At 46.0% G+C, this 17,628-nt stretch overlaps 1 protein-coding gene across 6 annotated transcripts in view; it reads left to right on the top strand.

Annotated features, from left to right (window-relative positions):
* The window catches only part of NEDD4 (NEDD4 E3 ubiquitin protein ligase), a 2,630,465-nt gene that overhangs the window by 2,028,858 nt on the left and 583,979 nt on the right, over window positions 1-17,628 (top strand). For all 6 annotated transcript variants that reach the window (XM_069624887.1, XM_069624886.1, XM_069624885.1 and 3 more), the window contains one exon: window positions 10,715-10,836. In XM_069624887.1, coding sequence (XP_069480988.1) covers window positions 10,715-10,836 — 122 coding nt within the window. The remainder of the gene's footprint in view (window positions 1-10,714; window positions 10,837-17,628) is intronic.

Below are 17,628 nucleotides of genomic sequence, written 5' to 3'. Positions count from 1 at the left end.
TTGAAAGGCAACTACACATACGGGTGAGAATAATAACGGGCACTACTCACTGTATGAAGGTGCGGAAGGCAAGCACAGCAGATAGCAGATACCCGGCGATTCTCACAAAACCAGGCAGGGGCCCGAGCACACAGTTGCCGAATTCCAGAGGAAATGTGGCTGGGGTTTAACCACAGAGCTGCTAACTTCAGGGGATAATAAGTAAGTTAAAAAATAAACCGCATCATGGCAGGACAGCGGTACAGTGGTCAGCTCAGTATTTGCTCGTGGTGCGCACGCCTGTGCACGCAGTGAGTACAATTTATGCTACTTCCTGATGATGTGAAGGGGCGGGGCTAAAAAATAAAGAAAATGTGTTATAAACTTGTGTGTAACACAGTTCCTAAATGTTCTGGAAGCAGTATAAGCTTTAAGTATACCCAAGTTCTTAAGTCCAGTCAAAAACAAGGTATATATTAATCCAGGATCCACAGGCAGGAACAAGGAACAAGGATCCAACGACGGGCAACGAGCAGAGACTGCAGCAGAACAGCTGACTGTACTCGTCTGTATTCGCTCGTTGTTATTATGTCATACGTGTTCCATTATTTTCCTCTTGACAGGGGAGTTTAATCCTCTGACGTTATGTGTTAATATTTTCAGCCCCATCCTGTTCTTTGTGCCTCGTTTCTTTCGTGTCTATTTTGCATTAATTTGTCCCTTTGGTCGTGAGTGCCGGTAGTTTCCCCTTTTCCCTCCTGTGATTGTCCTGTATCTTCCCTTCCCATTTCTCCCTTGATGCCTGAACTCCCACCCCCTCCCCCCCCGACCCCGTAACTTCCCTGAGGAGGGCACTGGGCCCTATGATCGCTATGGCGTATTGCCCTTCGCACCATGCCCTCTCAGACTCTGGTATAACTTGGTTGTGGGGAGTCCTAAACCCCACTTCAAAGTCTCTGGAGATCCTTGGCTGATTCCCAGCTGTCTCCGCTCTGTGTTTGCCGTCGGTCGCTTATTCTTCTTTTATAATTCTGCATCGGTTTCTGGTGGGTTCCTTCCTGCTTTTTCCTCACATCAAGAATGGTGTCTACTTTGTTTTCTGATTCTTGGTGGGGCGCTTTTCTTTGGAGTTTATAGTTTGCCATCCTCTCTGGGCTCTCTGTCCTTGTATAGAATCTCTATCCCGGGCTTTCCCCCCTGTTTCTTGTTGTATATTCATGATTCACAGGCCTTCCTCGCACATGGTGATTCTCTGTTGGTTGCCCTCCCATGTGAATAGAAGGCCAAATGGAATTGTCCATTTGTATCAGATTTGTTTTGCTATAAGTTCTTTTGTAACGGGTGCCATTTCCCTGCGCTTCTGGAGTGTTTGTGCCAAGTCCTGGTAGAGGTATATATTTACCCCATTCATTCTTATCTGCTCCATCATCCTCGCTTTCCGTAGTATCTGCTCTTTCTGTGTGTATGAGGTAATTGCGACTAACACATTTCTAGGGCGAGTTCCGGGTTCTCCTGATCGTCGCGGTCCCACTCTATGGACTCTATGTATGCATATCTCTGTTTCTTCTTCTTCCTCCACGATATCTCTAAATACCTGTTGGACTGCGGATTTGAGGTCTTTTTCTTCAACCGACTCGACCATATTTTTAATTCTTATATTTGATCTCCGAGATCTATTTTCTAGGTCCTCGCATTGAATCTCTAGGTTGTGAGATATTCTGGCCAGATGTTCTTGAATTCTCACATTGTGTTGCGCTATCGGTCCTCTCTTCCAGCTTCCTCACATCCACTTTCAGTTCTTGCACTACTTGTTTCATTTCCCCCTTCATTGTCTCGAATTGTGTATGCATGGAGGTCATGAATTGTTCTTGGAATTCCTTAAACCAGTCTCTCAGGTCTTCTTTGGTGGTCATGTCGGCTTTCCCTTTGTTCCCACGTGCGTTCTCTTCCTTGTCTTTTTGGGTTGAAGTTTTCGGGGTCCCTTGCGGGTCCGTTCCCCAGAGTTATGCTAAATTCTGGTCCTGCTTCCCTCTTGTGGTTGTAGCCTGTGACTGCCAGCCCCTGGATTTGGACATGTGTGCTGTCCCGGCCCTGTTCGCGGCCTGTGGAGCATGTTGGTTGTCTCTGACCCTTAATTCGGATTGGTATGTCGAGGTGATGTTTGCGCCCTCCTCTTCTGGGTGAGTGTCTGTTATGTCGTCTCTGGCTCTGCACCCTGATTTCTTGCCGGGGGGTTCACCTTTTTTTCCCGCTAACACTATTTATTTTACGCCTAATGATGTAGGGCGGTGTATAGATCCTCTCCGTCCCCCCTCTTGCCTTTTTCATTCAGATCCCGTTGTCTCTTGTGGAATTTTCCTTGGGGGGGGGGGGGGGGGCTTCGTCAGTGTGGTACCCCTTCTCCTGTCCCCATGCGCCACTTCCTATGGATCTGGGAGGTTTTATCCTTCTTTGGTGACTCTGGGGCCTTCTCTGATGCTATGGCTCTTATATATTCTTCCTGGATAGTTCCGGGGGCCTTCTATGGTGTTGTGTCCCTTCTGGTGTTCGTTTGTGGCAGTTCGGCTGGGTCCGAAAGGTTGTGTTCTGCTACGTTGCCCCGGGGGTCCTCTCTGGTGCAATTTGTGTTTCTCCCCGGGGGAGCCCTCCTCCGTGCCTCCTCACCTCTGTTAGTTTCGTGTGGGGCTCTTGGGCTGGCGCACCCGTGCACGTCTGCAGCAGGCCCGGTCTTTCTATCCTCCGTGGGGCCTGGGGGCCTGGTTTCCCTTCTCTCCGTTGGGCGCTGGGTCTGCTATCTGTGTTTTTCGCTGCTTCTTTGGGTTTTATATTTCCTGGCCCATCTGCCGTGTGCGGTTCTCGTTGCAGGGGGAGGGGGTGGGCCTTGCACCCCGTCTATTTTGTAGTATCGGGCCCCTGCCTGTGCCTTGCCTGTTTGTCTTCCCGGGTGGGGAAGGGGTGTCGCTGCCCTCCGTTGCACCTCTGTTTGCGCACTCCTCTCTCCCCCTCCTATGCGCTCCGCCCGGGACGTCTCCTCTGCTGCTGGTGGTTCCCTTAGGGCCCGGACGTCGGTGCTCCCCTGGATCTCTTTCCCCTCCGGCCGGCACCTCACCCCGCTCTGGGGTGCTCCTTCCTCAAGCGTTGGTCCGTTCTCTTGGTGCGGGTCTCACCTTTCCCGGGCAGGTGCCCATGCTTTGATGCGTTCGGGTCCTCGGCTTCTCCCAAAATCGCTGGTCCCCACGCTCTGCTTGCCCATTAGGTTTGTCGCCTGGTGGAGGAAGCGGGGTTTCCCTGCTGGTTGTCTGCGGATTGGCCAAGCCCCCTCGATGGTGCCGGGGTTGTGTAGCTCCGCTGATGTTAGTGCGTATTGTGCTCCCCCGCCTTCATTCACGCCTGTCCTCGTGTCGTTGGAGTTTCCACCTTCTTCCGACTTCTTCTCCTGGGGCCACGGCAGCTTTTTTGTCTTTCTTTATTATCTGCGACTGTTAGGCAGAATTATATGCAGTACCCTTTGGGAACACCACACACAATTAAGACTACAAGTGACAGTACAATTTCACCTTTGGTACAAGACTGCACTACACAGTTAAAGTGGTAGCAGAGCAGTCAGACTTATCTCAAGAGTAAGTAAGCAGTATCAAATAGTTACACAAAGGACAGCAATTACTATGATTCAGGCAAACACTGACTCAAGGTTTCTAAGTAAAATAATATATATTTATTTACTCAACAGTTGTATAACATTTCACTATTCTAAGCAAGTTAAACATCACAATCATAAATACACCACACCATTTCCCTTAAATTACAGACAAGTTAAGCTTACAAAATGAAGTGGGAGCAAAATGGCACTCCAGCAATTTAAAAGGGAGGGAAAGTCAAAGTTATCAGAAATAAAATCAAACCAACAGGAAAGTACTCAGGGCAGTGGAACAAGAGGAATTTCAGTGAGGAGATCAGCTAGAAAAGGCTTACGGCCAAAGTCAGTGGGTCAAAAGTCTTTTGCTCAAGATCACACAGTTAAGGGTAGTTTGCGGTAAAGTTTGTGGCACAGATTCCAGACGAGGTTGGTTGACAGACAAATTAGTTCAAAGAGAAGGACAAGCCCTTGGATTGGCAAAGGTTTTCAAACAGCTTCGCCGCGGGGTGAACGAAACGGACAACTGGATTTGCACAGTACCTTAAAACGGAGAGGGAGCTGTAGCTGCTGCGAACGTTCCTGGTGGTTCCTGCAGGCTCACGGTTCCTGAAGTGACTGTCGGACTGATACAAAGTAGGAAGACTGGAGGGTCCTGCGCCACCCTGGGAAGAAGCCAGCACAAGAGCCAAAAAACAAATAAAAGGTGCGCTCCTTCCTGGCTATCCGGCCGACTGTAGCTCTGTACAGTGAATTCGACCAGAGGAGGGGTCCTGGCTTGCAGTTTGGGCGAACTGTTTGGTCCCACCAGCTTAAGGGAAGAAGTTTCCTGGAGGATCTTCTCTGTCGTCGGATTCTGAAGATTCGGACCTGCAGCATGGCTTCAGCAGGCGGTTCAGTCGTTGTAGGGGTCCTTTTCTTCCAGTTCCTCATTGGTTCTTTTGTTCGAGTGGCGACTCTGCCTTTCCAATCCCAGAAACCTGCTTTTTATGCAGTTTTCCCTCATTCATACAGCCTGGCTGTCAATCCCACAGCAGGGTGGCTGGCCTGGAAAGGCCAGTCCCTTTAGCCAATCAGACAAGAGTGCGACTTGGGTTACCAAGGGAACCCATGGCAGGGGTCCGAAGATCCTTCCCTCACATCCTGCCTACCTAGACTATCAGGCGCCTTAAGGAGGGCTTCTGTGCAGAAGCCTGCGAAAAGACGGCGAACAAAAGGAATCATCCCCGGTTTGGCACGCAGAGTAAAACACAAGTAAAACTTTAACAAAAAGAAATGGCGAATAAACCCAGCCAGAGCCAAAATAAAATGCATTTGGCAAGCGAGTTTATGTTCGAGGCTACTATGATAGCCTAAAACAATACCACGTTTATATAAGATAATCACGGTAGAAAAGTTAGGGTAGTTACCACTGCCACCAGCCAAGTCGTAATGTTAAGGGAGCGAAACAAGGCTACAAGAGGCACAGACAAAAAGGGATAAGAGTTAACCCTTTCCAATACTCCATGTAAGATGGGGTGTACTGGGTCTGTGGTTTAAAGAGGCTACATAAAGTTAATGGCAACTTTACATTTTTCTGGGTGACAGTAGTCAGCCCCAGAAAAATGGAGTCAGTGGGAAGTCTAAAAGACAACCCTGTGTTACTGCACTGAAGGTGCTGTGTAACGCACATGAAAAGTGGTGCTGTTGGAGTAGGTGAGGCTCCAGAGCCCAAGAACACAAAAATGGTAAAAACGCACACGGCAAAACACATGTAAGAGTGGGGAAAAAGGTTCACACTCTTACCAGGTGAAAAAAATAAATCCTAGAAATCCAGCAAAGCTGCTGAGGGACTCATTAGGTAAGCAAAATTAGCTATTTATGAGAATTCTCCCTAACAGCAGCCGGGAGACGGAGCTCTGCTCACGCACGTCTTCCCTGCTCGGCAGCCATCTTGGAATCCTCAAGGCTGATTGTTCCCACCAGCCCAAAGGAAGAAGTCGTCGTCTTCACAGCTCCTCTGTTGGATGGAAGAAAGAGTCAGTAGAGCAGAAGTCACTTAGTAGGCATCTTCGGTCGCTGTTAGTAGCTGCAGGCGTCTTCCCCTCTTCTTCAGATTTAGTTCCAGTGGTCGACTATGTACACAGTCAACCTAGCCAATCAGCATTCATGCTGCATTAAAACTTTGTGGGGTGGTTGTCCTTTTAGGGCAAGAACCGTCATTTTAGGACAGCCAGCCTCCCAGTTGGAACTGGTTCCAGGCAGGCATGCCAGAAAACAAAGACCAGATGAGTTTTCGGGATCCTCCCCTGCTCCCTGCCCTCACTCACACTCACACACACACACACACACACACACACTGGCGCCTTCTCAAAGGATTCCCACCGAAGACTAAAGTCAAACCAGAATCTCCCCCAAACCAGCACTGCAGAAGGACCAAGAAAAGGACAAGCAACCAAGAAATGGCGAAAAAAGAAAACGATCACCATTTTGGATCAGTGGTGACCCTTCTATGCATTACCGACACAAAAGTCGATATAGCACGCCCACTGCCACCAGCCATTCAGGTATGCTTGTCACTGTAACACAAATGTTACAGGAGCAGTGAGAACAGGGATACAGTGTAACCCCTCAACACTCCACATAAGGTAGTGTGTGCTGATCTCACAATATAAAATGTAGAAAGTATAAAACGTATCGCCCTACCCTTGGGAACGTGTTCTTGCAAGGAGAATAAAATAAAATAAAAAGGGAAGCCCAAGGGGCTCCCCAGCAATACTACACAGAAGGAGCTGTATGCTGCAAAAGGAAATTACAGATGCCTGTAAAATTGGAGGAAATCATGACTCCAAAAATAAAATATGGAGAGGCCCAAAAATGACTCCAGTAGCCATAGTAAAGGAATGGGTGAGTGTTGAAAAAGGTTCTCACTCACCCAGGAACTGAGATGAAAAAACCCACAAGTTCAGCAAAAAGTGCTGGGGGTCTCACAGGTGAAGGAGATTTGACATAGAAATTGAAAATCTACCTTATTGCGCAAACTAGGTTAGATGCCACAGACTACGTAGGTATAGCCATCAGGACAGCTGTACTAATAAGGAGACCCTCTTGGATTAGGATAGCCAATTTCATAGCTCATATCCACAAGAAACCACTGGATAAGCCCTTTGATAGGACTGATTTATTTGCACTTTGTCTTCCTTCACGCACAGAATCTCCTATTGGATAGTTTGCTCACAGTCTCCAGATGTTCCATGGTCAGGTGCCAGACTAACCAATCTACTTTTGTTGCTGCCTTCAGTTTAGGTTGTCCTTTTTCTGATCTGATTGCATTCCTATTCCCCTGATTCTCAGTTTCGCTAGGTCCACACCCAAAGGCCGCATCTTGATATCTGTTTGTTCTATTGCAACCTGCACAATGCGTTTTCCACTTGCAGTATCCATCAGGTGTTCCCTCTGTCTATGTTCTGAAGGGGCATAGTGGCATGCAGCACGTAAAAAAAAATCCTTATGATATCATAAAAAATGTGAGGTAATTGCCTGTTATTTTGCCTCTTCCCTTACAACTCTGGGGACCTAGCCTGTGTTTACAAGACACGCAACAGTTGGTACTCGTAAATATGCTTCTCATTTCCTGAGAGCCAGAGACAAAATATTCATATTTTACTTTTTATTAACTGTTTATGCAACTCATGTCGCTGACATTTGCCTACCATAAATATCTTTCCATGGCCCATTGTAAATGTGTACCAGAATTCCTGATCAGGAGGAGGTGGTACCTCTATCTTGTTGGTTGCTTCTGCAAGCAAAGTTCAATATTTCCTTGCGTATATAGCACTGACGAGTAGTGTTGTGACACATTATGAACCCTAGTAGACAAGGTGACATTCCTGTTTCACCTTTTTGTGCTGTGTGCACATCATCAATTTCCCCCAAGTGACTGTCTGATTTTGTCAGTTCACATCTATAGTAAATCCATTTTACACAGGTAAATTAACCATATAATTATTAGTTTGTCGAACTTTGATCCCGATTAAACAGTATTCGCCTAACGAAGCAATGACCTTAGGCAATTTTTTTTTTGGAAGGTTTCATGCTGCGGTTTATTAAGTGGGAACTGGTGTTGCTTTGTAACAAAGCTTTGTTATATGCTTTTCAGAATGTCTAAATACTTACAACAGGGGATCTAGTGAAATCTGGATTCAGTTTGCATATTGTATAAAACCACTACTCTTACCAGAGACATAGCTGTTATTGAGATTTCAAAGCTACCTACCCTATGGGTATCAGTGCACACATGTTATTGTGGATCTGGTGCCTGGTTTGGCAGAAAAGTCTTGTCCAATGTTTCTCACAAGTATGCATGCACCTTCCTGTTAAGCAGAAACCTGTGCAGTTCCCTCTGGGACCACTGCAAAAGATTTAGGACTACAGGTGTTTGGCAGTAAACCCACTTGGTAGCAGTCTGTACCACACAGATTCACTTGGTAGCTGTGGCTGAGCAGTCAGACTTCCCTCAAGAAGAGTTAGGCAGTATACAGAGTATTCACAATAGGTCAAGAGAACACAATAGAACAAGTAATCACTGACCAGGGCTTGGTGTAAAAGAGATATAATTATTTATTTAAAACCACATCTAGAAAAACACACAGGCACTAATAGTAAGCAATTTAAAAACACGGTCACTAAAAGATATACACTCCCTTAAAAGAATATTAGACAAGTCTTAAGTAAAGCTCCACTTATTTTCAGACAGCGGTGAGCGCTTAACGTAGATGGCACTCTAATAGTTCGTTTTAAAAAGGGAGAGACAAGCAGAGAACAAGTTGAAACAGATCCCAACACTTTTATCAGAACATAACAAGAGAAGAAGGCAAAGTAAAACCGTGAAGTTAGAGTTCAAGAGGCCGGACCCACTTTCAGAGGATCCAAACGAAATGTGTCCAAGGTCACACGGTTGCAGTGCACAAAAGTCTTGTAGAGGTTCAAAAAGGAGTTGGACCAAAGAAAGGGACCAGTTAGAGGGTCAAGGCGGCCAGCCCAGTCCAGAAGGTTAAGGGGTTATTATTTCCTTGTAGCAATCTTTAGAAAGCGAGGCCTGGCGGACACGGTACCTTAAAGTGGTGAGAACGCTCCAGCGGGGGCAGTTGTTCCTGGCAGCGGATGCAAGTCGGTGCTTCGTCCGGGGGAAGAGAGGATCTCGTCGTGGAGGAAGACAGGATTCTGTTGCACTGCCAGGGAAGAAACCAGCCGCGGAGTTTCTCAGGTACAAGGAGTGGTCCGATGATTCGCGGTTCAGTGTTGAGTGGCTATCCGGCTGCCGGGGTGCTTGGCACGGGCAATTCGACCACAAACCGGGCTGGGGTGCGTAGAAAGAAAGGTAAACTGGTTGTGCCCACCAGTCAGGGGAAGAAGCCTCTCCAGCCGGGAGATCTTCTCTGTCGTCGGGAAGTGGTGAGTCGGTTCTGCAGGGCTCCACTGGTGGTGTCATCGTGGTAGGTCGGCTCAGCTTCTCCCTCGTCGGATTATCAGGTTAGGCGACTTCTGAAGTTCCAGTCCCCAAAGCCCTGCTTTTATGCAGAAAACCCCCATTCACTCAGCCTAGCTGTCACTCAAACATGCTAAGTGGTGAGCCGGCCGGCTCACCACTTGGGCCAATCACACAAGAGTGCGACTTGAGTTACCAAGGTAACTCAGTCCAGGGTGCCTAAACCCCCTCCCACACCCCCTGTGGTACCCAGACAGAGTGGCACCACTTTTGGAGGCTTCTGTGGAGAAGCCCGCCAAAAAGTGAACAAAGGGCTCGACTTGGGTTGGAGTCACAGAAGAGAACACAAACGCCATTTTAGGATTGAGTCTTGGCAAAAAATACCAACCGGAGAATTAATATTAATTAAATAAACCGGGGGTATGTTCGAGGCTATGAGAATTAAATAATTAAAGTTGGTAGCCTCGAACAATGGGAAAATCCCATAGGAAAATATTTGCGCTCGAATATAAAAAGTATTTTCCACTGCCACCAGCCAAAACTCGATCAGGGGGGACGGAGACATGCCCCCTCGACTAACAGACCCCGGGGCAATCGAATTGCCCCGACCAGTACGTCCACAATATGATGGTTTGTACTGGTTTCTGTTAATAATTTGGGACTAGTAAAGCCAATGGTGACTTTACATGCCCTGGGAGACAGTAGTCATTCCCAGGGTATAGAGTCTATGGTGGGGTGTCACTATGACAACCCTGTGTTACTGCACGGAGGGTGCTGTGTAACACACATAGGAAAAACACATGAGACCCTATGGAGTAAAGGACCCCATAGTCCATAAAACACATTACCAGTCAAAGGAATACCATAAATCATGTCCAAGAGTGGGAGAAAGAGAGTCTCACTCTTGGCAGGAGGAAAAAACTAACTCCAGAAATCCAGCAAAGCTGCTGGGGGACTCACTAGGTTAGGAAATTCAGCCTAAATAGAGAATTCTCCCTAACTCTTCCCACCACCCAAGCTGGCACTGGTTGTAGATTCTAAGAGTTGAGCCTTTCGGCATATTGTGAAGGGAATTACAAGTTGCTAATTGGGACTGTCGATTGCTGAGCTTTGCAATATATTTGGTTTACCTTATAGCCCTAATTACAACCCCTACACTTCCAGATAACATTCTTGTGCCCCAGGTTCTGTAATTCTAAATCGAGGGAAAGGCCAATTCAATGTTTGAAAAGGGCCGCGGTGACCTGGAGAGAGGTTAGTCGATAAATTGGGGGAAAATGAAAATTGAATTTGTTGTAATGGTAACAACCCATGTCTGTAATAAATGTAGGGGGGGAGATGTCAGACTGATTTTGTCGCACATTAACAGGTGGGCTAGTCAAATGGTGTGTACTTTGAATACATATTGATATTTAAACATCCCGTGTTACAAACAAGAACTACAATTGGTGTATTAGCTACATTCAACATATGAAACACATTTGTGTCCAATGTTTGCATGTTTCTGTGCTGTACTGATGTTGCTGTGCTTCAACAGCTCTAGAATAAAGGATCTGTAGCCATTGCATGGGTTTTTAATCAATTTTGTGAAATAATCTTCCAATTTGATCTAGACATTTGTCTTTTGTTTTCAGAGATAACTATACCTTGCAAATAAATCCAAACTCTGGACTTTGCAATGAAGATCATCTATCGTATTTCAAATTCATTGGGCGTGTTGCTGGGATGGCAGTTTATCATGGAAAACTTTTGGACGGTAGGCATTAATTCATATTGTTTATACATTTTATACACAAGCCTATTAAATGATGTACAAAATGAACACTACAATTACATAAACTTGCCGAATCTTCCCAGAATTTGAAAGACCATCTGGAACTTTCAAAATACAGAAATACGCACACCGAGATCCCATCTGTCATTTTGCTCAAACGTTTGTAGCTCGCATAATGAGATTTATTTGTGCACCTGCTGAAAGGAAGGCATGGTATCAAGTAGCAGACACAGACCAAATGGATACACGTTTCGAAAACCTTTATTTGGAATTTTGGTTAGGTTGGTAGAATTCCTAACTGGCCCTGACTCTAGAATGGGAGTAGTCTCGACCATTAAATAAACAACAAACAAGTCCAAGTCAGTCTAGTCAAAATAAAAAGGCATATACTAAAAAAGAACTAACCCTGCCCTTCTTCTCAAAATGACAAATGTGTTAAGGGAATACAAAAGGAAAATAGTTTCTCAAAAGAAATGTCAGAATGGCTTAAATAACAACTCCCTTGCCCACCTCAGAACCACGGGGCCTAGAGAGTTTTCTAAAAAGTATAGGTGGATGGCACAGTTCTATCAGTCTTGCACACTTGGCTTACTGGTACAATACAACAGTTCAGGCTTTGGTTTCAAGTTTCCGGCAGTACAATCACTCCTTAGGCTTCGTCCGCCTTGTCGTAAATACACAGTTCCACTTTTGAGCTTTGCTTTGCCACAATTCGGTAGAGACTTCCGTCTGCAGGGCTCGAGCCTGCCTTTCTTTTCACATTCACTTTCTCAGTTCTGCACAGACTTCCCCCTGCCAGGCTCCAGTCAGTCTATTCACTTTGTTGGGGATCTCTTGCCCACATTTTGTCTCGGATGTCTTTTCGCTGTCTAAGACTTTCGAACTGCAAGGATTTTACATAGACATCTTTCCATATACAATCCATAATCTTTTTCATGTTGTAGCACCAATGCCTCTAGGAACTTGTAGTTTCTTATTCTCCTTAGTTTGCCTTCTTTGCCTCTTTCGCAGTTCATATACTTTGTTCTCTTGGCATATTCAGCGTTCACATAATTTGCTTTTCAGTCATTCAACTTTCTTTCAGGATCAGGGTTATTTTCTTGCCTTTGATGCCCATTTAACTCGGAACATTTCACAGAGACTTTCGAATGTGCGATTTCCCTCGCAGGACCACTCTGTTACTTTGCATCCATTCCTTTTACAGTCCAGCAATTGTCCTTTCCATTACGCATTTTATCGGCACACGCGCAACCTTCAAGTAAGTTACTTTTGCTTTGGACACAAACCAGGCTTTTGTTGCCTTTGATAACTCAGTCGTGTTAATCAGTTCTCTTTCATCAACGCTCTTCATGTAGCAGTCAATGCCACTACCAATGCCTCCTCTTCTCCTCCCCAACTGTGCCGTTCACCCGGGAGGGTCGCAGGCTGCTTTCAAGTACCTTGAAGATACCTGTCCTCCGCTCACTCGGTTTCAGCCAAGAGATGAGTTTACGGCTTCCCGAAAGTGTGTTATTCTTGCCTGGCTCTCACGCGATCTTCGTAACTGCTGATCAGCCCCTTGGCCTTCCAGCTTCCATCGCCTGGTTCGCTTCAGCCCTGAAAGAGCTGTTCCTTCTCGTACCCAGTCTCTCTCACTGTGTGCCTCTACGTGCCACCTTTTATCTGACTGACAGGGAGTGTTAACAAGCGGCAAGTATGTGCACTTAGGATTACGTGCCTGACTCTGCCAGGCCTCATTACAGGGGCAGAGCCATTGCAAGTTAGTAGAGATAATCTTTCTGGCCTCATTACTCATCTTCCCCGGCTCAGTATTTTTGGCAATATACTGTGGGGAGGAATTATGGGAGCTGTAGTTGACTATAAAATAAGCAGGAATAGGGGAGATATGGGTTGTCGAAAAAGGGGGGGTACCATATCTCACCATCGGGTGCTTCTCCCCCATTCTCTGGATTTTCACATACCCTTCCCGTATGCAATGTGAACGACTGTTTCACAGGGGAACGTGAAAGGAAATCCATGTTGCTCTCAACTTTCTTTCCTATGTTCTACTGAGAAACAGTATGGTTGTAAGTATGGTTGTAAGTCAAGAAAACATCGCATAACATGTGGGTTGGATTCCTTTTGCTGATTTATCCTTAGTCGGTCAGATAGCACAGCGAGTAGAGTGCTCACTTTAACAACCGTCCAGAGCCTGCCAATGCAGGTTCAAATCCCGGCAAGGCTAAACTCAGGTCGATAAATGAGCGCCACACACGGTAGGTAATAAGAAGCAGCGCTCGGATGCCTGAGGGTTCGTAACGCTATATAAATGCAAATGATTATTATTCTTATTAACCAGACGAGGGGAGAATGGTCAGTAAATAGGATGAATTTTCTTCCCAAGAGGTAGTATGTGAGGTAAAGGATGGCCCATTTGATGGCTAATAATTCTATTTCTAACACTGAATAGTTCTTCTCTCTGGGAAATAACTGGCAAATAATATAAGATGTTCTAAGCCATCATGTATTTGGGACAATACAGCCCCCAGTCTGAAGTATAAACTCTTTTGAGATGTCTGCCACTTTCAATATGGGATTTTGTCATAAGGTTTCTTTCAGACAGACTTCATCCTCATCAATCCAACAGATCTTTTAAATGTCAGCATTTTTTAGCTTGTCAGTCAGTTTGGATGTTTCTGAGAAATTAGGCGCAAACCTGCGATAGTATCCAACTCGTCCCAAAAATGCTCTAAGATTTCGCTTGGTCTCGGGTGTTGGTACATTTAGAACCACTGTTATCATAGTTTGTGTCCTTATGACTGCTGATTACCAGAGAGACAAGATGATAATCTCTTTGGGCCTACAACTTGATTTTCCCCATGGTTTAGGTACCTATGTATTACCACCTAGGAATACAGCCTATATTCCCATGGGGAGAGGAATTAAAATGTGTCCTTTTGAATTTTTCTGATGACCCCTTTGAGATCAAAAGGGGTCAGCTGATAGGAATTCTGAGGAATTAAATTTCATGGGACCTTCCTCTTATCCAGCCTCAAAAGAGAATTATCCGAAAACCATTTTAGTAAAGGAAATAAATAAATATCTTGGCCTTAACCCTTTTAAAAGAGAGATGCAATACATCTGTGGGGAAACTGTATTATCTAATACAACTATTACCTTAGAAGGTTAGGGAATATAAAAAATCCGGGAACAAGAGGGAGGGGACATAGCTTTGACAAATCCTTTTGAGGCGAACCCAGAGCATTCCAGTTGGTCATCAAGTAAAGCTATACCTTCTTCAGCATTTACTTGACATTCATCTTCCCCAGATAACATCTTTAGAACCAGAGTTGGTAAGAGCTGAATCCTGGGGGGAGCCAATAGAAGGAGCATACCATGCAGTAATAAATCAATTTCTCGATTTCTGTCGGAAATGTTATTCTTTCAAATTGTTTGGAAATCTTGCGAGCTGTTGGCCATTAAATGTAGTTGAATTTCCCAAATCTATATCATCCAGTCAACCCGATCAGCCTCAAAGAAGGCTTGATGCTTTTTTATATACAAAAAGGAAAACCACATATAAAATCCCCTTTATCTTAGAGGGAAAACTGATTTGGGCAGAATTGGATACGGGGAGCAAAGAAAAAGTACCATAAGAACCAAGGTACTTCCCCCAGGAGTGGAGAGAAGGGAGAAAAGGAAAGGTAACTTGTGTACATGCCCGTTCTCAGAAATGCCCATTGACTCAAATCCCTATTTCTATTCTGGGGAGAAAAATAGATTTGACTGTATATCACAACCACCCGCCCAGAAACCCACAAGCGCAGCCAATCCAGCACAGTTGTAGGGTCATTGTCACTTCTCACAGGGGGATCCCTAACCGGCACCCATAAAGTACAGGAAAAGGCCTCTTGGGCCCTGGCCTGGCGCCTCTGGCTCCAGACTCATGGGGGTAAGGAAACTTCCTGACAGCCCAATATGGCGGGGCACTGAGCCTCGCTCTCCTCTCTTCATGCAGCCCAGTGTTTGGGAGTGGCTGGCCTGATCGGGCGTGGCTGGCTATATAAGCCACGCCCCTACTCGAAACCATGACGTTCAACAACGACCGGAGAGGCAAAGAAGAAGCATTAGAATCCCTTGCGCCTCGCTTTCAACATCCGAAGAGAAAACTCACCTGGAACTCCTGCCCGTTCATCGCGGCTCCCGCCAGGCGTCTCTGAAACTCCAGAAACCATCCATCAACTCGCAGCGAGGTACTTCCGAACTCCGGCAGCATTCCATCGACTGGCACCTGGGAAAAGAAGGCAAGAAAGGTTAGTGCGGAAGGCGCTAATATCCCTGCAAGGCGCAGAAGCAAAATTCACTGTGTGAACTCACCACCGCAGCCGAGTGGGCACTGGGCTTTCATACCCTCCTATCACGCAGACCAGAGACAGTCCACACACGGAGCCCTGCAAGGGAAAACATGAAGGAAAAAACATGAATCATTCAATCCAGTGCATATCAAGGACAAACACCCAAAAGGGAAAGGACAAACACCCAAAAGGGAAGACAGTGCAGCACCTAATTGAACCAAGGGACAAGGAAAATAAGAATAGTAAAGGTTCTCGCCCAGAACCACGCAAACGAGAACAAGAGAATAGTCGCTGCAGCAGGCCTGGGCGGGACTAATTGCATACGGATGAACCAGTGAAGGAACTCGGTTCATACAGAATCGCACCCCTGCTGAGAAGAAAGCAGGCCGGAGAGCTTACCCATCACAATCCAAAGGTGAGAAGAGATCAGGGGGTCTTCTGGAAGCCTAGAACACAAAGGGAGAGCGAGGTGGGCATGAGGAGTGTTGGCGGTCCCATTTACGTGCTTCCCTCTTGTAGGATCCACCTCCAGAACGGCCAGCAGGCAGCACCAGTTGAGTTACACAGGAGCACACCACCTTACACTCAGATCGCCCTGCGGTGCCTGTCGCCCCCGCAGGGACAAGGTGAGCGTAACACTGTAGCAGTAATTTCCAATTTACCAACTCAGTTAATCATGGGAAGAGATGTATCTCACTTTTATCAATGGGTTTCACGAATAGCTCAAATAAATAAAAAAAATCTTGTAGTTGCACCTCCTTTCTCTTCAAAGGCAGAACCTCCCCAATTGAAAGGCAAAGCTGGTGAGGAAGACAAGATTACTTCATTGGGGATAGTCAATAGTGCAAGCAAGAGGACCGCAGGATTTCTTGGACCGTCAACACGGTGGCTCCACAATAGAACCTCGAGAGGAACCAGAGCAAGATAAGGTATCTCTCCTGCCTCAGGTTCCTTGAGAAGCACCGGTCAAACCTGCATTGGAAAAGGGTATGTGACAAACCCAAGGGTATTCACACTCCTATTCCCCATGTGTCCTCTGCACAAGTTGCCAGGGCAAGGCCGTTGCTCTTAGATCCCGACCCTGGATGTGGACAAACAAAGGAGTATCACCAAGGTGGAGGTTCTGTCTAAACTGGGAGTCGGATGCCCTTTAGAGGGACATGGTATCCCCATTTTCCTATTGTAAAGAAGGCATCGTATCAAATTAAGACAGACACAAGTGACCACAGTTCAAGGGTGGTTATTAAACTTATTCAAGGGTGTGATAAACGCCTATCTAAACCTAAATCTAAGTTGGGAGCAAGCTACGACCATCAAAAAAATAATAATGCAGTCCTAGTGGAGTCTCGTCAAAATAAAATGGCCTATGATAAAAAAACCTATTGCCAATCCTTGCCGCAAAGTTACAAATAGTTTAGGCTAATGTTCGTGAAAAAGAAAGAAGTGTTTACAAAATGATAAGACGGGATGCTCAGGCCCTTGGCCTCTCTTCCCCACTTTTTCAGCATGGGAAAAGGCACTTCACTCCAGCACAGCACACTCTTGGGCTTCTTCGGCACGAGGACACAGTTCCATTACAAACATCAGGACCTTCTATGCCCAAGTCTCTCAAGTTATCAAGTCTCTTGCTTCTGAGGGCCTGATGATTCAAACAAACAAAAAGTTCCTTTCAAAGTACTCAAGTAGGGCGATCCACTCTTCACCCTGGATTCCCCTCAGCCAGATTTAGATCCCTTTTCTTCCACAATTCCTTTGCAGGTGACTTGTGGTTCACCCCGGGTCCCCCTCAGTCGGGCTGAGATCCCCTTTTACACAATTAGTCTCCCTCATCTGGGTTCGTACCAATTATAGTTTGTTTTAGCTATCGAAGACTTTCGAATGTGCACAGGATTTAAATTGACCCTTTGCAGGACCACTTCGATGTCACAGTTGAACACTTCTGACACGCTCAGTGGTATAACAAACAGAAACCTTCAAATGAGCCCCCATGTGGCGCCGGACCACTCTGTTTCTGGTACCAATTTTGTTTTTATAAAGTTCAATCGCATAAGAGTCATCTTTCCTCATACAATGTTGCTGCTTGCAACCTTGAGCGTACACAGTCCGTCTGCTATCAGTCTCTCAGACTCACCGGCTGTGCTGACTTCACTGGTGCTGCTTTGTTGTCGGAGCCAAGGACAGTACCACGGCGACAATTGCTTCTCCCTGCTTTGGCCATCAATGCGGGAGGGCCCTGTGTACCTTTGACACACAGTGCACCATTGTTCAGTTGTAATTCCCGGTGTTATGTTTCCTTTCCTCAAGGCCTCTTGAAAATCGCTGTTCTCTGAAACAGTCAAGGGTAGTTTCCTCCTTGTAACCCTCTCTGTTCTTGCAGCCTTTATCCTCGGTTTAAAATGCCATCTCGGAATTGCTGCTTCCTCGTGTGTTTTGCCTTGCT

Source organism: Ambystoma mexicanum, chromosome 11 (assembly GCF_040938575.1).
Source record: "Ambystoma mexicanum isolate Mex_15411 chromosome 11, UKY_AmexF1_1, whole genome shotgun sequence".
NCBI classification, from domain to species: domain Eukaryota; kingdom Metazoa; phylum Chordata; class Amphibia; order Caudata; family Ambystomatidae; genus Ambystoma; species Ambystoma mexicanum.
The sequence above is the reverse complement of the archived record's forward strand: the minus strand, read 5'-3'. Positions and strand labels throughout refer to the sequence as shown.